Genomic DNA, 21,981 nt, shown 5'->3' with positions numbered 1-21,981 from the left:
GCAATTACGCAGGATGATAGATACATTAAGAGTAATCCCCTTTCTTTTTCAAAGGGAAAAGTCAAATAAATTACAGTAATAATTATAGTTATTAATAATGCATTACACCCAACACATTTTATTCAACCTCGTTTTGAAGCAAGGGGAGTCCGATGACCTGTTTTGTGTTTTATGTTTATTCTAGATTGCAAGGCTTTGATTTTAAGCGTCACTAGTCATTCCTGTTGTGCAGGAACAAGTCCCCATCATATATGCCCTATAGATATATTAAACTTAAAAAATAAAAAATAAAAATAAAAATGTATATGGAAATCTATCTCCTTTGGTTTTTTAAATTTCGCAATTAAGTGAACATAGGCAAACTACATAGCCTAATTGAACAACTTTATAGATTGGGTATTCTTGTTGGCATGAACAACTGGTTATTTATGAATACATATTCTAGGGGTTTCTTCATTTTTTCTTGAAATGTTTCAACCCAAAATATGTTTTAATTTATAATCCATCTAATAAATAGCCTATTCTAAAAGGTTAAAATAATTTGTTAAATAAAATGTATTTCCAACCTATTAGAATTTAGGAACCATGCTGTTAATTGTCTCACAATTGTGTAAATGAGTTAAAGGCTAATTAAAAAGTTTAAGTGGAGCATCATAAGAAATATAGTTTTTACAGCCCACAAAATGCACTTTATAACAGACCGTTATGTTTACTGTGTCATTATATCCTACTTCAAAATGCAGACATGAATAAAAACATTCCTGACTAATAGTAACCTAATCCTACAGTAGCCTATACAGGAGGTTACTGATGTCACGAGCGCTCATTACTCATTCGAGCTCACGCAAATCAAGCAAGACATCGCGCGCTCTCAGTTCTTCAAGAGGAGAGAGAGAGGAGATGCGCTTGACGGCTCTACTGCCCCATTGAAACCACAATCAGCTCAAATGGCCAGACCGAATTTTTTTGTCAGGGGTAAGTATACAGTCATGTTATATACCACCAAATCTTTAAAAGTATTCTGGTCTTCATCTTTAAAAATTACACGATAATGACGCGACGCGACAAACGCTCTGCCATTAGGCTATAGGCTACTTCTTTTTTATGCACTGCTGAACTGCAGATCTTCGTTTGTTGTAGAAAGAAGTACTTTTCCACACGTCTATATGATTCTAGAGTGAGAATTTCTCAATAAGGAAGTAAAATGGCAAGGCACTGCTTATAATCTCATGAATGGTTGTCCGCAGAGGGTCTTGTGAGTTTGTGATACTCAAGCTCGATGAGCATCGACCGAGCTCGATGTCTTCTGAATGTACGTGTTCGCTCCTCGTCATGTTGTGCTTCATCTTGGCTGCAGGTGCACATGGAGGTATGAGTATGACATAATTATTTTGAATTTAACATTTTCTTCATCTTCGAGCAATTTTATTTTGATTTTTATTCAAACAAAGTTTTATCCGTTATTTAAAAGTCTTGGATACTTTTTTCATGTCATTTATTTTTGCTACTTTTCAAAAAGCATGACAACTTTTAATTGGTATATTGAATGCTATTACAGCCACTGTAAGACTAAACCATTTTATTGCAAAAAATAAATAAAATTATTCATTGTTGTCTCTACCATAAATGCTGTTAAACAAAACGCAGGCTACATAATTTGATGATGTGGTGGAAATGTTCATGACTTTCAGAGGAAATTGGCAGAATTCTGTGGTGATGGATATTACTGTTATATATTTACTGTTGGATATTAGTCCACAGGGCCAAAACTGCCTATAATTAAAAAAAACACCCATACATCATGAAATTATATTTGATTTAAATATCAAAATGTAATATTTAGAAGAGCATCGTTAATAAGAATGTGATGTTTTAAGAATTAAGACATGCTAAATTTGTATTTTATTTTGCTTCTGCATTCAAATTAGTTTTCTTTTCTTTTAGTATTCCTTATTTTTAATTATTCTGTATCTTAGTTTTTAGGAATTGTTCTGCATTACACTAAACCTAATGATGTAAACAAAGTTTAATAATTTAAGAATTAACCACCAATAAACCCATAACTAATCTGAATATTGGCTGGTAAGGAGGAATGTCTGGTTATGACCCTGGTGCAAACATTATCCTTGTTTTTCTGCATCTTACAGGAACTGTGTGCACCGTAAGGTCAAGCACAGGCAAAGAAGTCCTTTTAGGTTCCAATTTCACAATCTCCTGCGTCTTTAAAAAGGAATGCACCAAACTAATGTTTCGGGATGAACAAATTTATAAACAATTCCCCAATTCAAATGAGGTGTCTGTGTATGTCGAGAATTTGACAAAGTTGAGCATCTTCACCTGCAAGTGTATGGAGGACCCAGAGCCATGTGGAATTGACATCACTCCAGGATGTAAGCTTCTAACTTTCTATAACATGTCTTTATTTCAGGGTTCCCACACATAGAAAGTCTAGATGCATTTTCCAAGTTACTCTGAGCTCTGAAATCAGCTAGAAGCTGCTCTTTGTGAATGCGCGATTTTATCTTAATCTCAAAAGTCTGGGAGGTTCATTGGTCCAAAAGTGTATTGTAACCGTTTTACATAATAACACATTACATTACATCACATCGCTTGAAATATGTCCTTTAGAGATGCAAAATAAAAACAGAGAAATTATAGCCAGAGTTTAAATTAATCATTGAAACCAAATTAGTTATAAAAGTGCAGTAATGCATGACTTTTTTTCATGTGCTTCTTTTTCAGACCCTCCAGATATTCCACAAAATCTGACCTGCATTCGAAAAACGAAATTTGGCAATGTCAGTTGCACTTGGACAACAGGAAGGGATACTAAAATCACGACCACATGTCAGTTACGGTTAGTAAAGAGTCAAATAATCTTTTCAAGAAGGATCTTTGAGTATATAGATCATATGACACAACCCAAAGCAGAGACACAAGTAAAAGTCTCATTAATTATGTCACATGATGTTTTACCTGTGCTTTTTCAGGGTTCAAGGTGACCCGTACCTCGGCTATAAGAGTTTTATGAACTCTACGGGATTTTGTTGGTCCACATTCCCCATCAAAAGCTCAAAAATGTCACAGCTTATCGTGTCACTCAATGTCTCTAATAGCCTGGGTTCAAAAACATCGGGACCACACACCTTCACCCTCAGCAATATAGGTAAAGATATTCCCATCATTTCAAATATCAAAACAGTGAAATCGTTAAATTGCATTTAGGATGAGTTATGCTTAATATAGGTGACTGATCTGATAACTTATTCATTTCTGCATAGAAAAATTACTTTTTTTATCCTTAAAAATCATTAAATGACAAGCCGTTTTCTGTCCACAATGAAGGCATGAATGCTACGCGATGCAAAAAATCACAGGCAGTCATTCAGTGTGTGGAGGAGTTTTCTGTTTGCATACTTTATTAAAGGAGAACTCCAGCGCAAAATGAACCTTTGGTCTAATTACACATTGTTACCTAGTCAACCGTTATCTGAGATTTGTTTTCATGATTATCGAATGTAAATAGTTTTATCTCTAAAAACAGTTTAGCCTATAACGCTAGTATAATGCTAGTTATATGGGGCGTAGAGTAATGACAAATAAAAATCGCTTGTTAATACCACTAACAAGGCTCAAAATAGCCCCACACTAACACGGTAGCATAATGAGGGTCCCTACCTTCAAACCGAAGCATTGAGAACTTTGACAGTGTTCAGACAGTTTAATAAGAAGATATTTTATACATACAGTCAACTTCACATATACAAGCAGAAGCCATCTTAGAAAAACAGACTCGATCAGTCGATCAACGAAACGCCGATCTAAATGCGCTGGACCATATGAGATTCTACACAGTTCAGCGCATTTGGATCGGCGTTTCGTTGATCGACTGATCGAGTCTGTTTTTCTAAGATGGCTTCTGCTTGTATATGTGAAGTTGACTGTATGTATAAAATATCTTCTTATTAAACTGTCTGAACACTGTCAAAGTTCTCAATGCTTCGGTTTGAAGGTAGGGACCCTCATTATGCTACCGTGTTAGTGTGGGGCTATTTTGAGCCTTGTTAGTGGTATTAACAAGCGATTTTTATTTGTCATTACTCTACGCCCCATATACTAGCGTTATACTAGCGTTATAGGCTAAACTGTTTTTAGAGATAAAACTATTTACATTCGATAATCATGAAAACAAATCTCAGATAACGGTTGACTAGGTAACAATGTGTAATTAGACCAAAGGTTCATTTTGCGCTGGAGTTCTCCTTTAAAGCAGTGGTTCCCAAGCATTTTGACTCCAATACCCCCTTTGTACACAACAATAAGGCCTGGATGTTTACAAATATTTTTTACTTACAATTTTTACCTGATAAATTATTTGATATATGGTATATAACTTATTCATTTAAATTAAATGGCCATGTTTCTACGATTTTATTTTTTAAGTCTAGATCACACTTTTAAAATGATTCTCCTTTGGATTTTCATCCAACATTTCATCCAAGTTCGGAAATATGGGACTGAGGGGCTGAATTAAAATAAGAAATTAGTTTTTAAAGAAATTTAAGTCATCTTGAGACCCCCTTGTAAGTTTTCTGAGGCCCCCTCGTGGGCCCCGTCCCCCTGGCTGAGAACCACTGTACTAAAGAATGTAAAACTATGGAACAAATATTTGTATTTTCTCAATTTCTGTGAAGCTTCTCCAGACTTTTCATGGTTTTACTTGTGAAATTTGCATCACATAAAATCAGATGTTTCTCAACTTGCACATTTAAAAACCTGTCCATGTCGTAGAAGAAGAAGAAAACCTAAGGATAGACAAACTGTTAGCTATTTATGACTATAAACTCAGATTAACATGGAAGACATTTTTTATTTTTCATTTTACAGTTTTGTGGGTTGGGGGATTCCAAAGAATCAAAATTGGGTCAGTTTTACAAAGTTGGCTGAGTTTTTACACAACCCACTGGTTGACGTCCATATTACAAACGAATGCAGCAAAAGATCTTATCCTGACTTTTATTTAAAAACATAAAGAATTGTTCTGCATTTCAGCTGTAGAGTTCTGTAGACTGAAAAAGATGCATTGATTCTCTGTTTATGTACAGTAAAACCCTCAGTGCCTGAAATCATTCATGTGAACTGCTCCTCCCAATGGTGCCACCTACACACAGACCATCACAGCATGGACTTGGTTGAAGTCCGATACAGAGCGGAGAATGGGAACTGGGAAAATCTCCAGGTAAAACGTCTGATTCTAAAATGTGGGGATTTTCTTGTTCAAAATCTTAGGTTATGATCTAACCGAAGTGGTATTCAGAATCAAGCCACTTCTGCTCTTCTATCTTGGCAAAGCTGATAAAGAAAAATGCAGAGTTGCAAAGAGTCGATTGATGACACAGACAAAACCCACAAAACCTCACAAATTAGTTTGGTCGCTAAACCACAAGCCCTCCTTGATGACTCAAAACTGGAATCTAAAATGTCAAGAAAGTTTTTTTTTTCAATCCTTATCGTTCGGAAACTGAACCGCTGACTGTTGCTCTTCCCACAATGTATATCTTGATGTATCTTTATCAATGAAATGATTTCAGTATTATTAAATACAGTACAGTACAGCCAGTTTGGGAAGAATACAAAACAATTTCCTTATACTCTTGGTTGATTCTAAACCTAAAGATGCTTCCCACAAGTGAAAGTGCTTCTGCCATTTGAGCGCTTAAATGGATTTTTTATCTTTATTCTGAATTATTGTATGAATATATTATGAATATATATATTTCATGAATATATATATTATATATATATATATATATTTTTTTTTTTTTAAGAATACATATATACTGTAGGCTATATATATTGAGGCGAGGTCGAGGGACGTGAGAGGACGCCGCAAGACCACTGGCGTGATTAATTATGAACATTTATGAATATATATATTCATAAAGTTATCCAGAAAAAAATTACGTTTTCCACAAAAAGTATTAAGCAGCACAACTGTTTTAAACTTTAAAACTCCATCTACTTACATTTTTATGGAAAACAGAAGCTCACATTTTTTTATTCTCCTTTTGTGTTTCATGAAAGTAGGTAAAAAAAGTAAATAATGACAAAACTGTTTTGGGATGACCTTTTCCTTTAAATACAATAAATGTCTAAAAAGCATTCAAACATTCTTAGAAAAATTCAAAACTACTGAGTTTTAAAACTAAACTACATCGATCTTCATAATTAAGATATCACAACATCATATTTTTTGGCATATGAATGGGACGAGAAATAACATTCGTGGTATAGATACGCACTTTCATGAGATTGTGCTGCATTATGCTGTCTCCGCAGACTAATGCCAGGAGGAATTTAAACATATCCAAACTGCAGCCAGATGTCATGTACAAGTTCCATATCAGGAGGAAAATAAACCATACAGTAGGTTTTTGGAGTGACTGGAGTAAAGAAAATGAAGCAAAAACCAAAGAGGAAGGTAAGTCATTACATACATTTCTTGTAAAGACCTTCTTCGGTCATGTTTTTGTAATTATTTGATTCGAAGGTAGTAGTTAATTTGTGCAGTATTGTGTAGTTATATCTTTTAAAGTCAACAGAAGGGGATTAAATGAATGTAGATAGTTACGTGTGTTCTGGAAAGAGTGCTTGATGGTGTTAGATAAGTTCACTAACTGACGTATATGATAGTCACACTTCTTTGTCAGCAGACCTCAGGTGTTCAAAATAATAGGGGTAAAATAGATGAAGCAAACCTGAGTGGTGACAGATTAAAGTACATTTTGATAACCTTTCAGTGTTACTGGATGTACAGGAGAAGTGATTACAGAAAAGAGTTTCAATTTTGACGGGAAGTACTGACTTCTGTTTAAACTGTTATTTGTATTTTTTTCTTGTGGAGATTATTTTACAATTTACATGCGCAGTGAAAGAAAAAAGCATGGCGGGATTGTAAACTAACTTTTTTTGTTTGTTTTGTTTATTCTTATTCTTATTCTTATTCTCTCTCTCTCTCTCTCTCTCTCTCTCTCTCTCTCTCTCTCTCTCTCTCTCTCTCTCTCTCTCTCTCTCTCTCTCTCTCTCTCTCTCTCTCTCTCTCTCTCTCTCTCTCTCTCTCTCTCTCTCTCTCTCTCTCTCTCTCTCTCTCTCTCTCTCGTTCTCTCGTTCTCTCGTTCTAGCTCCTGACAAGGAGCTTGACGTCTGGTACCTCCAAGAACCGAACCCCCCACAATCTGAAAACAAGTGTTTCCGCATATTTTGGAAGGTATGTACCCCTCATCTACCAGCAATACAATTTTCTTTTTGTATTTTCTTTTCATGTTTTATTTAGCGGACAGGTCATTACGCAACCCCCTCCCCCTGCACTTTACTTTTCACACAGGCCCTTAAAGGTCAAACCACCACTAAGTGATGGCTTCCTTAGTGTGAATTGCACCTTCCCAAACACATTGTTACTCTGAAACCAAAAGTTAGTCGACTGTCAGTTTCAGTTTACAAAAAGGGTAGAGGCTTAAAGGAAATGATGGATTTGAGAATTCTCTCTTTTAGAGTCATATTTGTGCTATATGTGACTCAGTCACATATACAAAATAAAATAAAAACGTATTTATTTGTTTTAGGAACTGAATATATCAGATGCCAAGGGGAAGATTCTAAAGTATGATATAAGTGTTCTGGAGCAGAACAGGAAGAATAGCTCAAATGCATTTCCTCCCAGCAGAAATAAGAGAATTTGCTGCTTCAACTGTTCAGTGTCAGTGTCTGCAGTTAACTCAAAGGGTCAATCTCCTGGCAAATTTATTGAGCTGCGTTCTCCAGGTAAGCCTTTTTTTTAACAAAGCTAATGTGAGAGAAATAATTGTGGTTTTGTTGGCTCACATTATCAATACTGAGCCAAATAACTGGTTTCACTCAAACTCATGAGTAAAATATGCTAAACATGTGGTCAATATAGCAAAGTTAAGCCATGTTTACTGTGTTCACAGTCCATTTGGGTTTCCTGCGACAGCCACACAAACTATTGAATAATCATAGCGTTGCCCTCTCCTGGCAGCGAGCTGCCATTACAGGCCATATAACTGAGTATGTAGTGCATTGGTATCCAGTTGGAGACATTGAGGGGGTTCAGTGGATTCGAGTGCTGGATACCACAGCTAACATTACAGGCAAGTTTGATTGGATGATTTGAGTTAAGACTAGTCAAAATTAGCTGGTTGGTTTCAAGAGAAATAAAAAAAATTTCTCTCCTTGTACTTTTCTGCTATCTGTCCAGGTCTACAGCCCCGAGAATGCTATCAGGGTGCAGTTACCGCTCTGAGCTCATCTGGTCCCAAAATGGCATCCATCAAAGGCATCTTTACATGGCAGTCAGGTTAGAGGCTTAATGCTTATTTTCCAATCCGGAAATCTTCATCAAAAAGGTTTAAGTCCGTATTCAGGCCCGGCTCCAGGACACACAAACCAGGGGGTGGAAGGTTTGGAGGGGTCTTGGTTGAAATAACAGTGGGAGGTGGGGGGTTGGGGGAGTTGAAATAGAGGTCCAGCGGGTGAGGGGTTATTCCTCTTCGGTCTGGAACACAGGGATGTCCATGGGGTCCCCCTTTTGTGGGGTCAGTAAGACTTTTTTCTGAAAATTAATACTTTTTATTCAGCAAGTATTGCATTAAATACTTGGCAGTAATTACATTTATAATATTACAAAAGATCTGTATTTAAATGCTGTTCTTTTGAACATACTATTCATCGAAAAATCCTGAAAATAATTGGTTGCCACAAAAATAATAAGCAGCAATGTTTTCAACATTGATAATAATCATGTTTCTAAAACAACAAATCAGCATATTCGAATGATTTCTAATGTGCTGCAAAATGGCTTCTTAACATTTAGCTTTGCCACCATATGAATAAATAACATTTTAAAAATATATTAAAATATAAAGCAGTAATTTTAAATTGTAATAATATTTCACAATATTTAGAGGGTTTTTAATTAAATAATTGCAGCCTTGGTTAGCATAAGAGACTTCTTTCAAAACATTAAAAAATACTTCACCATATATATAGTGTGTAGAGATGGATGGATGGATGGATGATATAGAGATACTCTCCTGATTCTAATCACTGTATCTTGTATTTCACAGCTCCAGAACAGGGTCCAGTTCCTCAACTCGACTGGAAGAAGAGTAACAGCATGCAGGTGAAATGGTCTGAAATCCCTCACGAGAAGACACGAGGCTGTTTGAGAAAATACACCGTCTACTTGATGGACAAGTTGAAGGAAGATATTAAGAATTACAGTAAGTAATTACAGTTAACTTACCAGTCTAGATATTTACTGTTGCCTCTCAGATGCTTATTTTTACATTTCTTTTACAAACCAACACACTATAAGACTGCTAATTTCTTGGGATGTTTAGTGCTTTTTAATATGAGCTTTCTAATGCCTAACTTTGATTGTAGATGTGGACTATCCAAAGAGACAGAATATTATTAGTGATCTGTCACCAGGACAGTGTTACAATCTGTGGGTCACTGCCTGGACAGATGCTGGGGAGGGACCCAGAGGAAGTGATCTCCCTTTCTGCACACTATCAGACGGTATGCACTTGTTCATGTTATAGCACTGAAAACATAAGCTAAATAAAAACACTAGACACAGAACACACAACTCGCTTTTGTGAAAAAATATGTCTTTCAGCCATTTTGATAAGTGACCTGTCTCATCCTCTTTCAGCCGAGGAACTACTGTCCCGTGTGATCTTGGCTGGTGGAGCAGTACTTTTGGCCTGTCTAATCATCCTCTGCATCTGTCAGTTCTCCTCTGTGCAGAGAAGGTAAGAAACAGCAGAATGCTTTAAATCCACAGAGAAAAGAGTGTTATTTAAAACACTGCCATGTCTGTTCTGCTCGATAGATTCTTAAGTTGTTGCCAGTGTCTGCGGCCTACATCTATTCCAGATCCAGCAAACAGCAATTGTGCAAAGACGTACACTGATGACCAGGTAAATGTATGGAGATGCCCACTCAGGCTGTATTTTCAAAACTAGTGAGCTAGCTTATTGGAAAGCATTTATGGGCATAGTATTTCACCTAAAAATGAAATTCATGATTCATCATTTACAGGGCTTACCTAAATAAATGCGTCAGCCGTACCCCTTTCAAGTTAATATTTCAATAATTTAACCTATTGCATGTTCATGGTTCTCTCATGTTGGTTAATGGTCGCATGATGTGACCATTACCTGACATCAGAGAACCATGAACGACTTACATGACATGCAAGTAAACAGAACGAGAAACAAAAATTATTCAATATTTTTTTCTATGTAAACAGTGCTTAGTAATCCATCATCTTCGTCAGAACGTTATGATTGGCTGAAAGCAGACTTCTTGAGTCCGCTCACATGCTCATACCAGTAATATGCTTTGTTCACACTTAGCATCAAAATGCTAATTTACTGCTATTGTGGCTTTGGATCCTAACCGTCCCTTAGTTACGGAACAAAAATATATGAAAATATACTGCAAAATATAATGCGATATATTACATAATACATTTCCATAAATGGGAAACTAGTATACTGCAATATATGCATTGACCATTAATGGCTATATTAATACATATATCTATATCTATATCTATATATATATATATATAGATATATATAGATATATATATATATAAATATATATATATATATATATATATAAATTAAGACAAAAATAGCATTACATGTAATATTCACACATTTTTATCCTTTATTGTGTACATATTGCACATACATGTTCCCATGTAATAAATGTGAATGTATGTTCACACATGCACACACACTCACGGAATGAGTTACAACAGATTTCTAGTTCCCAGCAGGCTTTGCTTCTGACTGTTAAAAGAAAAGCAAATGTTAAAATGAAGTGTTATTTGATGTGTTTTGCTCAATATAAAAATAGGGGGGAAATCGGTTGGTGTTTAATGTTCTATAATTTTGGAATTTAAAAGGGTTTCTGGTGTCTGAGTTTTTGGGGCTAACATTGTGCTGAAGAGTAGAGCCTGTGGTGAGGTTGATGATTGGCCAAACACCATTAAGACTATAATTACTGGTACTATATTTTAGTTTGAAAATATGGAACATTTATAGCGTAAATAATAATAAAAAAAGAAAAAATATATTACATTAAATATTTCTCTATATATGTTTATTTATGCTGTATGAGTAATTACATATCTGCAATATATTACACATGCGGCACCATATCTGATCACATATACATTATGATATATTAGTAAATATATTGTCACATATCTTTCAATATATGAAAAGTGTCAATTCCTTATGTATTATTTAATATATTGTAATATATTAAGACAACATATTTGTCTGTATATTTTCAAATATACTGTTATACCATTACATATATTGATCATTCACATATAGGGAAATATATTTTCTTTTCATAAGGGGTCCTGGGTCACTATATGGTTTATGTATAGAAAAGCATTCTCCTTTTGTGTTTCAGGGAAGAATGAAAGCTTTGTAATGACTTAAAGATGAATCCATTGTGATCTAATTTTCCCAAACATATTGCAGTAGTGTGATGTTTAAAAATGGAATTGTTGAATGGTGTGAATCAGAACTACAAATGTAATTCATTAATCAATCCCCATCTGTTCCTCTTCCCCTCTCCACATAGGGTGAAACTAAATTATATCTTCACCCCCAATTTGACTCCAGCTCGAGTGAGGAGCCCGAAAATGTAGAGGTGGAGGAAGTTCCCAACCACAGCTTCACCTGCATCTACATCAAAAGCTTATCTCAGGAGTCCAGCTCCTCTGACGCCACCCAGATCACCAGGACCACAGATTACACCGAGGAATACATCTCCACTCACGGCGCAATAAGTGGAGGAGAGGAGGAAGAGGACGAGGAAGAAGAGGCACGTTTCAACGAATTTGAATTCTTCCCAAGCACTCACAGCCCTTTCCTGGAACCGCTGGTTTTAACTGGAGGAAAGTTGACACTGGATGTAGTGAAAATAGACTGCAGTGAATTTCTGGATTGCACGTGATCTTCCACAGGCGTTCAAATTTGACCTGACTGCGACTGTAATATGGATGCAAAATAACCATGGACATCCCAAAGATGATTTGTCAGTCAAAAGACAAACTTTTATCTTTAAACATCTTACTCTGAATCCCAGCCACGACCGCGAGGAGCTCAAGCTGTAATGGAAGTAGCAAGAGATATTTTCTTCCATATTGTAACATACATCCGAGTGAAACTGATGAAAGAAAAAAGGGGAACTTGGTTCTATCTCTCTGTTGTTGATTGGATGGAGGGAGAGAAGGGGTTTAAACAGACCATATGATTGGATTAGTCTGGTATACGTTACAAGAGAGAAGTTTGACGTTTCACCAGATGATCGAGTGATATTTGAATTGAAAATGTATGTAGAAAAATGGACGAATCGTTCACAATACGATCAATAACATGCATTAAAAAAGCTTGATTATATGGTTGTGTTTGAGGGATGTGGCAATAGGCTTCATGGAACGTGACAGAAGGTTGAAACAAAAGCAAGGTTGACTGCATATTCTTCTCAGCACACATGGCTTGCCTCAGGTACTTGTCTCTGAAATGCAATGATCTAACAGACTGGTATCAGCCTATCAAGAGTAAGGATACATAATAAATGTTAGTTGAAAAGTTTTTTTTAGGAGATATTCTAGACTCATTCTTTCCACCATAACACTCAGCAGCTGTCCAACACTAAACCTTCACTTTAACTGTTTCACAATACAGTCATCAAGAAAATATTGCACAAACATCAATATTGTGGCAGACAGTACTTGTATCTACAACTTATCTACTCTAATGCGAGATGTTTGACCAATCACACAAATACATTTGTCATCATCAGTTTTTCATCAGCTCAACTGAATACTGTTCTAATGTAATGTTTTTAATTGCATGTGAACCTTTAAAGTTAAATCATTGAGGACAAAATAAATATATTTTTTAAAAGCTTGTGTGGTTTCCTGTCATGTCAACTTTAAAATGAAATGGTAAATAGGTTTGTGGAGAGATGGACATGAAAACTTTGGTCTATAGATGGAGTGGACCTTTCACCAGTCAACCATAAAAAAAATCGTTCCTGTGTACTGTGAAACTAAACCTAATAAACTAGATGTCAACATTTTCTAGAGTGGAACCAGAGGTGGACAAAGTACACAACTTCCTTACTTGAGTTAAAGTACATACTACTGGTCAAATATTACTCCGTTACAAGTAAGAGTTGTAAAGACTGATTTTTACTTAAGTAAAAGTACAGAAGTACTCATTTTTAAAAGTAAAGTATAAAAGTAAATGTCAATGCATTGTTTTATTATTGTTGCATGTAAACTTACAATACCTTATGCCTCTGAATCTCTGCCTGCCTACCCTCATATCAATATCACATTTATTTCTAACACAGTTCCAGTAGTGGGATTGAATAAGTCACTCAATAACGTCCACGATGGTTTCGGACACACAAATGGCTGTTCCCAGTTTTTTGGCTTTTAGTATGAATATGTTAGCCTTGTTATCTATAAGCTACTGTAGTGTGCTCCAAAACAATGACAAAATTCACATTTAGAAGACCAAACCCAACGTTGAAAATGAAAATCAGGTTGATGTCAGAATCCAATGTCAGATTGACGTTAATCTCCAACGTTGGACAGACGTTGTATTCGGTTGACGTCAGAAACCAACATCAGTCGAGTTCTGACGTCAACCAGACTTTCATTTCCGACCAAAATGCAACCCCTGCAACCGAAATCATCCCTGACATTACTACTTTCTACTCAAGGACCTTGACAGAAATGTAGTGGAGTAAAAAGTACGATATTTGTCTTTCAAATGTAGTGAAGTTAAAGAAAAAGTTTCCAGAAAAAATATTACTCAAGTAGCCTAAAGTACAGATACTCAAAAAGTGTACTTAAGTACACTACTCAAGTAAATGTACTTTGTTACGGTCCACCGTGGAACTTTGCACATCTCCTCCTCCACAAGCCCAACAATTTAATGCATCATTTCTATGAAACAAGCATGAGCAATAGAAATACTGCTAGTTGCCTAATGCTTTTGCAAAATCAACACTTGCAAGTTAAAACCCACTCAAAAAGAAAATTAACCAAAGAAAGGAATCATTAAACAAGTGTCTGGTTTTTATAGTAACCATTTACAACACGACCTCAGCCATTGACCTCCATGTTAGCTAATGCATTAACTAATATTAACAAATAGTAGTTTCTGTAGTTTTATTGTCATTTCTATGCCCAAATCAATCTGAAACCACTTTAACAAACACTATAGCATCAAAGACCCTATGCAGCTAATAACAGGACCAGTATCAATATTTCTGTCAAAAGAAGTTTAGACCATCATAAGACCAACCTGGATGAGAACCAACGTATCAGACAAGTAGTCAGAATCAACTTCATCTTTGAAGTTAAAGGCCACACAACAACACTGTATGAATCGACCATCTTTTAATTATTGACAGAGGTCTAATAGCAGGGTAGGAATTCACACATCATCATAGCACTCAGCTGTTCCACACTGAACAGGAAGGTGTTTCTTTCAGATCAATTATGCAGTAGAGCTGTTGTAAAAGCAATGGGGCAGAAAGAAAATGTCATTTCTAAAAGGATTTATCCATAACCTGGCTCACATTTTTCAGTAAACAGGAGTGCGGTGTAAACTTGCTTGTATTTATACTAGAACTTTGCGTAATGAGTATGATACTATCCTGAGTCACCAGAATCAATGGTATCAAAAGATACTATTATTTACTTTACAGTGGTCATTCGATAAAAGACACTTTTTGTGGCGAGTGCAACTGGATCGTCTGAATTATATATTGGCAGCAAGGTGTCAGTCATTAATTGTACATTTAATCAAAATGATAGCAGATTCTGTTTTAAGGCCCGCTTCCAGGGAATAGGTGTTTAATAACAATGACCAGAACCAAAATACTCTGTAATTTCCCATAGAAGTGCAGTAACCTTAAGACTAACAGGTAGATCTGATCACTGAAAAGGGCTGCTCTGTTTCGAGGCAGTTGTGTAAAAAGCAAGCAAGCTACGGGACACCTTATGATAAACTGGTGCTTTCTTCACACCTATTTTTGGAAATACATTTTCAAGCAGCAGTACAAAAAGTATCCATGAACAAGGCATAATTGCTGAAGAAGAAAAACAACAACAAAAGAAACACTGTATGAAAACTTCCCTGCTACCTTATTTCTAAATACAAAACCTCAACCAATAATTTGCTTCAGAATAGCAAGAAGTCCGTCCTTTGTTTTGTTTTTTTGTTGTTTTTTTATTTTTTCATCTTTTTTTCTAAAACAGGTAAAATTCAGTCCTCAGGGGTGAATGGCATGGATGAGTCTTCCATCATTTCATCTGCTGAAGGATCCATTAGCATGCAAGCCTCAGACAAGGACCCGTGGAGGAGTGTTCCTCCTGGGCGAGCCGAGTGGCATCTGGTCAGCTTAAGCCAGGGCTGGGAAAGCCTCTGGGTCGTCCACGTTAGGGACAGACACTCCACCAGCCTAAAAAGCAGATACAGGAAAAACAGGCCATTTGCGTCCAAATTCAGGTTATGATTAATCTCTGAGGTCATCTAGCAATACCAGCCATATATGTTACAGCCAGTCATTTGTTTGCCATCAGGCCAGCTTCTTAATGTTTTGCAATCCTAATAAACATCTGTTTTATGTTCCGATTGGTCCTTTAAATCAAGTCACCAACAGATTTCTCATGATCCTTTAGGAATCATTTTAATCTGTTGATTTAGTACTCAAGAAACCTTTGTTGTGCTAAATATCACAGTAAAAACTGATCTTTGTGAAGACCACGATATACTCGTCAGGAATTTTGAACGAACATTTACTTGAAATATATATTTTTAACAAAGTAAATATCTTTCCTGTCACTTTTGGTCAATTTTAATTCATCCTTGCTGAATGAAATAAATTTCTTAAAAAACAAAACACTTTTGAAGGATTCTATATTAAGACCAATATATTAAAGACCAATCTGCAATCATAATCAAATTAGGTGTACATTATAACTAAGGTGATTTCAACATTAATTTATGGATGGATGTGTGAACTTGAACTCCTAAGTGGTACATGCGCACATGCAGATACTCAAATGCATGAAGACTATACCTTGTCTGGCCTGCGTTCACGAGGTGGTCTGGCAGCAGGGGCCCCACGGGCTCCTCTGCCACCTCGGGGTCCCCCCCCACGACCACGCCCTGGGCGGCCTAGGTCCCCAAAGTTAATCTCCAGCTGGGATGTAATGTCATTAGCTGGCCTGCGGAAGTGGTGATCCTCAGCGGAATCATCACCAGAGGCCTGAAGAAAGGAAGTGAACATGTACACTAAATAAAACCGCCTTTTTCCATTAAACTGAGATTATAGTCCAACAAACTATTAGTTTTAAATTTCTTAATTTGGTTAAAAAGGACTAAAGCAACAAAAGACAATTAATGTGATTAAATATCTTTATATCTTTGTGATTAAAATACACAGCCTGAATTACTCATATCCGCAGGTTTCACGCTCACACCAAAAGCATGGGCACCACTGATCTATATAAGTGGCTGGCACACACACAAAGCAGCGAGAGAACAAAATGTAGTTTTTCATGGCTTATTGCGCTTAACCGACAGTTACACACAAAGTTAAATCCAAATGCCCGTCTTGGTTAGTATTCAGGTAAACAGTCCGTTTTAGAACGTAAATAGTAATAATAGACATGTTTTTTTTCTATAGTTGAAAAAGAAAACGCATGCTGTGTAGCAGTATATTGGATCCGTGCAAATGCTCAAGTAACGGCAGCTTCATAAAACGTGCTGCTATCTGTAATGTTAATCAAAGACAAGGAGAAAATCACTTGCTGCTCTTGACTTAATTACCGGTACTTTTGTAACTGTATTGGTAAGCAATTTTACAATGAAGATAATCCAGTGTTATTTTACTATTTAATTCTCCATTTAATTTCTGTAGTATTTCTTACCCAAACACTACTGTTAGACCCGACCTGAAAACTTTAAAGCCATGTTAACTTAATTTGTCTATTTGTTCTATTGTTTTTATGAGTGCAATCGTTTGCAATTTGTTTATTAGTTATTTTATTAATGACTGCTCACTTGTCTTATTTGTAAATTTAGGTCAAAGTTTCAAATAAAGCCACCCTGTGCTGTGTCAGATATTGAAACAAAATTACCCAATCAATTTAAAAAACTCCGATAATAAAAAATTAAAAAATCTATACAGCATCACATATGGCATCGTATCGGAGTTTTAAATTCCAGAAGCCAACACTACACAGTGAAGGGAAAATAATTAGGTTTCTCATCAACACTTCCAGGCTACTTAAAAGCATCATTAAAAAATATTAAATAAATAAAAAGTCAGCGAATGGTTGGTAGCAAAAACTTACATAACTCATGAAACAGAAACAATGGAACAGAAAAGGTTCTAACACTGTCGTTTTACTTACATCCTCAGCCTTGGACTTGTGCAGAACATATCCTTTCTTCCAATCGGTTCCCTCGTTGGCTTTACGAATGTTGAATTCCACTTTGGCTCTCTCTTTGTCCTGTTGGGCTTTATATTCATCCAGAGTCATTTCCTTAGGGCCTTCTTCTTTAACCTCCTCAGCCTCATTCTCCCTGTGAAAACATCACATCAAAATTGAGTTAAAGATTCTGCACCCATTTAGTCCATGAATCTCAATTAATCAAATAAGTAGTACTTTGTTCCTTTAGTAACGGTTTAAGACTGTAAACATATGTTATGCTTTTAAAAAAAGAGACAATGTTCTTAAATCAATACTTATGTTGCATTCCACTTTTTTTTTAATTACAGGCGACAACATATGCTAATAGTGCTGGTAGCAAATACAAAGCAATGACTCTGCAATGTCGTGTTAATTCAGAGCTAAAATGTTCTCTGTGTGTTCTACACACTTGTTCTCAGAGTCAGCAGGTGGATGCTCCTCTCCTTCAGGGGTGTCCTCGGTGACATTTGATTGGTCAAGCTCACTGTAAAGGGAAACAGAAATGTATCCAATTTCACAAATCTAAAATAATGAAGCAAAACACCCTCACTGACCAGTCTGTGAATCAAATTCATCTGCGTTTTCAATCTTGGCAGATAAAGCGTCTGTTGCTCCACTGACCTCAACTCATCCTTAACGGTGCCCCAGTTATGAGATCCACCCCCTCCGCGTTTTTCTTCTCCTTTCAGGCTGCTGAAACAAAAATTAACACTTAGCTTTGAAAAGTCACACACGGGCGTCATTATCATTGGAGCCAATATTCGGATGCAAATAACTTACGATCGGTCGCTGCCGCTGTGTCTGTCAAACTCTCGTTTGCCGCGCGAGTCAAAGCCGTCAGTCCTGCCGACGCCTCTGCCCCGGCCTCCACGTCCTCCTCTGACACCTCCACGTCCCCGGAACGACCTGTCACTGACAGACCTGAGGAGGAGAGATAATGTAGCTGTTAGATTTGTCTTGTTTGCTAAAATGATTACATTTTTTGGATTCTGCTACTCAATGAATGGATCTTTATGCAGAGGAAAAGAATCTAAAACAAGACGTGATGAAACAGAAGTAGAACAACAAAGCTGTTCTTACATATTGTGGTGTACATCCAAATGTAATGGATAAAAAATAAAAAAATTGTTTCATGCACTGGTTGTTGATTAGATGTTGAGATGTGTACAGAAAAGTGGAGGAAGATGAATGAGCACTTGCAGAGGCAGAGTTTAAACATACTAAATGATTAGAGAAGCCTTGCATACATCATTAGTCCGTCATGTTCACCGAAAGACTGAGATGACATTTTGCATAAAGAATTTATGGCAAAAAAAATGAAAAAAAATTTAAACTGTAATTGTTCACAATAAGTTTGATAACATGCATTTTTTTAATTTATGACATGCCGACTTTATCAGAGATAAAAAAAAACATCAACATGAAAACATACATAAAAAAAAAAAAAAAGTATACTTCTGCTGGCAAAATAAATGTTTTCAATACAAAACTTTGTTAAGGATTTACAACACAAAAAGAGTCAATTGACTCACTTCTCCACGGAGAATTCTCCACCCTCAGCAGGTTTTTCATCAGCGGGTTTGTCAAAGCGTCGTTCACGTGGTGGCCTCCTGTCAGGCCGCCTGTCAGCTGGTGGACGACCCTCCCCCTGACCTCCCTGCTGCTGGGGTCCTGGCTGTCCTGGTTGTCCCGGCTGTTCCGGTCGGCGGCCCATTTTTTTCATGCCTTCAAAACAGAAACAACACAGATTCAACCAAACACCAATACCAACAACTATCACAGAAAACAATTAATAAAATGGTCTTCTGCAGGAATAAAGAAGAAGAAAAAACAATTAGACAAAAAGGTGTTCCCTTAATGTGAATCATTTTAGGCAAGGCGAGGCAAAATTGCACTTTACTGTGTACAGGTAAAAACACTTAAAGGATACTTCCCCCAAAAGTTGAATTTGTCATTAACTTATTACCATTAGGTTATTTCAAACCCGTGTTACTCTTCTTTAGAGTAACTCAAAAAAGCATAAAAACATATTTTGTATTTCAAGATTTGATTTTTGTTTTTAAACAACATGAGGTATGAGTAAATGATAAATGCAACTTAATTTATGGCCAATACCAAAACACTCAGAAACAATGTAAATACAAATGATTATGGTATTTCTTTGTATCTTATTTAATTAGGGGAAGTCAGTTTATCAATAGTTATTTTATTACATAAGCATAGCAATAAACTAATAGTGGTCTGTCTCCAAAATAATGGTTAGCGCCTCTTGTAATCGGACTGATCCCACCCTCCACCTACCGAAATAGACGCTCGCGCTCAGCCCCAACAGCTGATCACGCGCCCGCCCGCGCGCGCACCTGTTCACGAGCCCGCTGCCTCCTCATCCAGATCAAACAAGGCCACTGACACCCGGAAAAAATACGTTGACAACCCTACCTTTAAAATTGCCCAGTCTGACGCAAGTTTTAAGCACGTAATGAAGGCAAAAACGGCTTTAGGCAAATAAAAATAGGAGGGTTTTCAATGGGGAGTGTCATGTCTGAGAGGACGGGCTATGTTGCCTCAAACACGAGGTTGGAGCTGCAACGCTCGAACGCTGATTAAAAGCCACGTGACTGTGCATTCAGAGACTGTCAATACATTTTTTTTACTAATGCATGGGAGAGTTATACTTTAGTCTGTTGAGTAAAAAGCACAAATATAGCCGACATTAAACAAAACAGGCTGATGGTTATCATTTAGGCCTGCACTTCATGAAGGATCTAGAAAATAATTACGTTAAGTAGCAACAGGTTCTACTACATGCGTCACTTAGAAATAATGTATAGAGCTCAAATCAATTTTACTGAAAGAGCTGGAAGTTTTTGAGGTGTCGGGCAGTTTCATAAACAATAGAGTTGTGCGCGACCTCATGGGCTTAGTAGTGCCTTTTGCAGACTGCTCACTTGAGAAGAGTGACCAAATAACTACTTTAATACAAGCGATATTTACCATCTTTCTTGAGAGGAACGGGAGCTTGTGTCTCTTCTTTCTTGTCGAGAACCGGGATTTTCCTGTCTTTCTGTGTCTCCTTTTTGAGCTGCTTTGCAGCCTGCGCGGCGGTCTTGGCGGCACCAGGAGCGGTCGCCTCCTTCTTCTTCTTTTCTGCCAGCTTTAACGCCTCAAACGGATCATCTTCATCATCAAATAGCTGGGCGAACCGATTGGTTACGACACAGCCAAAGCCTTCTTGCAGTTGTCCGGGCATGATGGCCCCCTTTCAGCAGGATTCTCCTCCGATTCTACGGGGCTTATGCGAGCGCTTCGCTGCTAGATGCCACAAGATGGCTGGAAAAGACTCATGCTTCTCTTCCGGTGTGAAAGACATCCGGGACTCTGACCGCACAGCAGTATGGGACATGTAGTCTCATAATTTACCCCAGAAAAAAATAATGCATGATTTCTAATTTCAACATTTTTCAATGCCATTAAAATATGTTTCACAAATACATTTTACACAATTAATGTTGTTCCAAAACACTGTGTTATTGTGTTATATAGTGTTTTTATATTGAGTATTTCATGTATTTATTACAGACTATTTGTTTATTTTATTTCTTACTGTCAAAACTTTGTGACAGTAAGGGCCCCTGAGGGACACTGAGGCAGGTCATGGCCCCGCGACGGGAGAACAAGTCTTCTAAACAGAGAACAAGTCTTCTAAACAGTTCAAAATAGTTTTGGACAACTGGAGTAACCCCATCAAAGCAACCATTCAGCTGTCTTTGTGACAAAAAAGTTAATTATTGTCTGGAAAGCTTGAATTCTCTTGCCAGTTTATTTATAGACTATAGACCTAGAATAATGGCTGAATAAAGTTTGAAGAGGTCAGTGATATTTGTTTACCTATTTATGAAGGTCACATCTTCTTCTGTGTGCTTTCATCATTTATTTACTTTTTTTTTTACACAAGTCATGTTTTGGACAACATGAGGGTAAATGATGTAAATGATGACATGGTGAATTACATTCAAACTGGAAGTCCATTAGAAAAGTATTATATTTTCCCCCCCAAAAAAGACAATTGAGGCATTATATCCATTATAACAATTATGTAATTAACAATGTACACAGCTGATGTAAAGAAGAAAAATCAAGGTAGAAATCACTTGACAGAATGCTAGAGCGTCATTTTCAATGAAGTTTGAGATTTTTTAATTGTGTGCATTCACTTTAGCTATAACAAGACAAATAAGAAATCAGCAACTTTTTTTAACTAAAAATGTCCAATCACCATTATTTCCACAATACATTATTTGAAACTCATAGGCTTGGTTTCACAGACAGGAATTAGATTAAGCCTGTATTAAACTTTAGTT

General features: G+C 36.6%; 2 protein-coding genes across 3 annotated transcripts; one reads left to right on the top strand and one right to left on the bottom strand.

Moving 5' to 3' along the window:
• The first annotated feature begins 832 nt into the window (after positions 1 to 832).
• Positions 833 to 13,028, top strand: il12rb2 (interleukin 12 receptor, beta 2a). The gene is made up of 16 exons (XM_079627795.1): positions 833 to 975; positions 1,248 to 1,369; positions 2,148 to 2,390; positions 2,743 to 2,857; positions 2,991 to 3,166; positions 5,106 to 5,239; positions 6,340 to 6,481; positions 7,182 to 7,267; positions 7,623 to 7,821; positions 7,989 to 8,168; positions 8,276 to 8,374; positions 9,144 to 9,299; positions 9,463 to 9,600; positions 9,737 to 9,836; positions 9,917 to 10,004; positions 11,695 to 13,028. Exons 2-16 carry the CDS (start codon positions 1,300 to 1,302, stop codon positions 12,067 to 12,069), a joined length of 2,301 nt encoding a protein of 766 aa, XP_079483921.1. The 5' UTR covers positions 833 to 975; positions 1,248 to 1,299; the 3' UTR covers positions 12,070 to 13,028.
• Positions 13,029 to 14,516: 1,488 nt separating this feature from the next.
• Positions 14,517 to 21,014, bottom strand: serbp1a (SERPINE1 mRNA binding protein 1a). Of its 2 annotated transcripts, none has more exons than XM_079629656.1 (8): positions 20,615 to 21,014; positions 19,153 to 19,345; positions 18,401 to 18,541; positions 18,242 to 18,313; positions 18,030 to 18,104; positions 17,561 to 17,732; positions 16,222 to 16,410; positions 14,517 to 15,600 (listed from the first exon to the last, which is right to left on the bottom strand). In XM_079629656.1, exons 1-8 carry the CDS (start codon positions 20,868 to 20,870, stop codon positions 15,541 to 15,543), a joined length of 1,158 nt encoding a protein of 385 aa, XP_079485782.1. In that variant the 5' UTR covers positions 20,871 to 21,014; the 3' UTR covers positions 14,517 to 15,540. The 2 variants fall into 2 exon arrangements, with proteins under 2 accessions (XP_079485782.1, XP_079485783.1); XM_079629657.1 differs by having other exon boundaries at positions 18,242 to 18,310; positions 20,615 to 21,011.
• Positions 21,015 to 21,981: the final 967 nt, after the last annotated feature.

Source organism: Phoxinus phoxinus (assembly GCF_949152265.1).
Source record: "Phoxinus phoxinus genome assembly, chromosome: 11".
Classification (NCBI taxonomy): domain Eukaryota; kingdom Metazoa; phylum Chordata; class Actinopteri; order Cypriniformes; family Leuciscidae; genus Phoxinus; species Phoxinus phoxinus.
The sequence above is the reverse complement of the archived record's forward strand: the minus strand, read 5'-3'. Positions and strand labels throughout refer to the sequence as shown.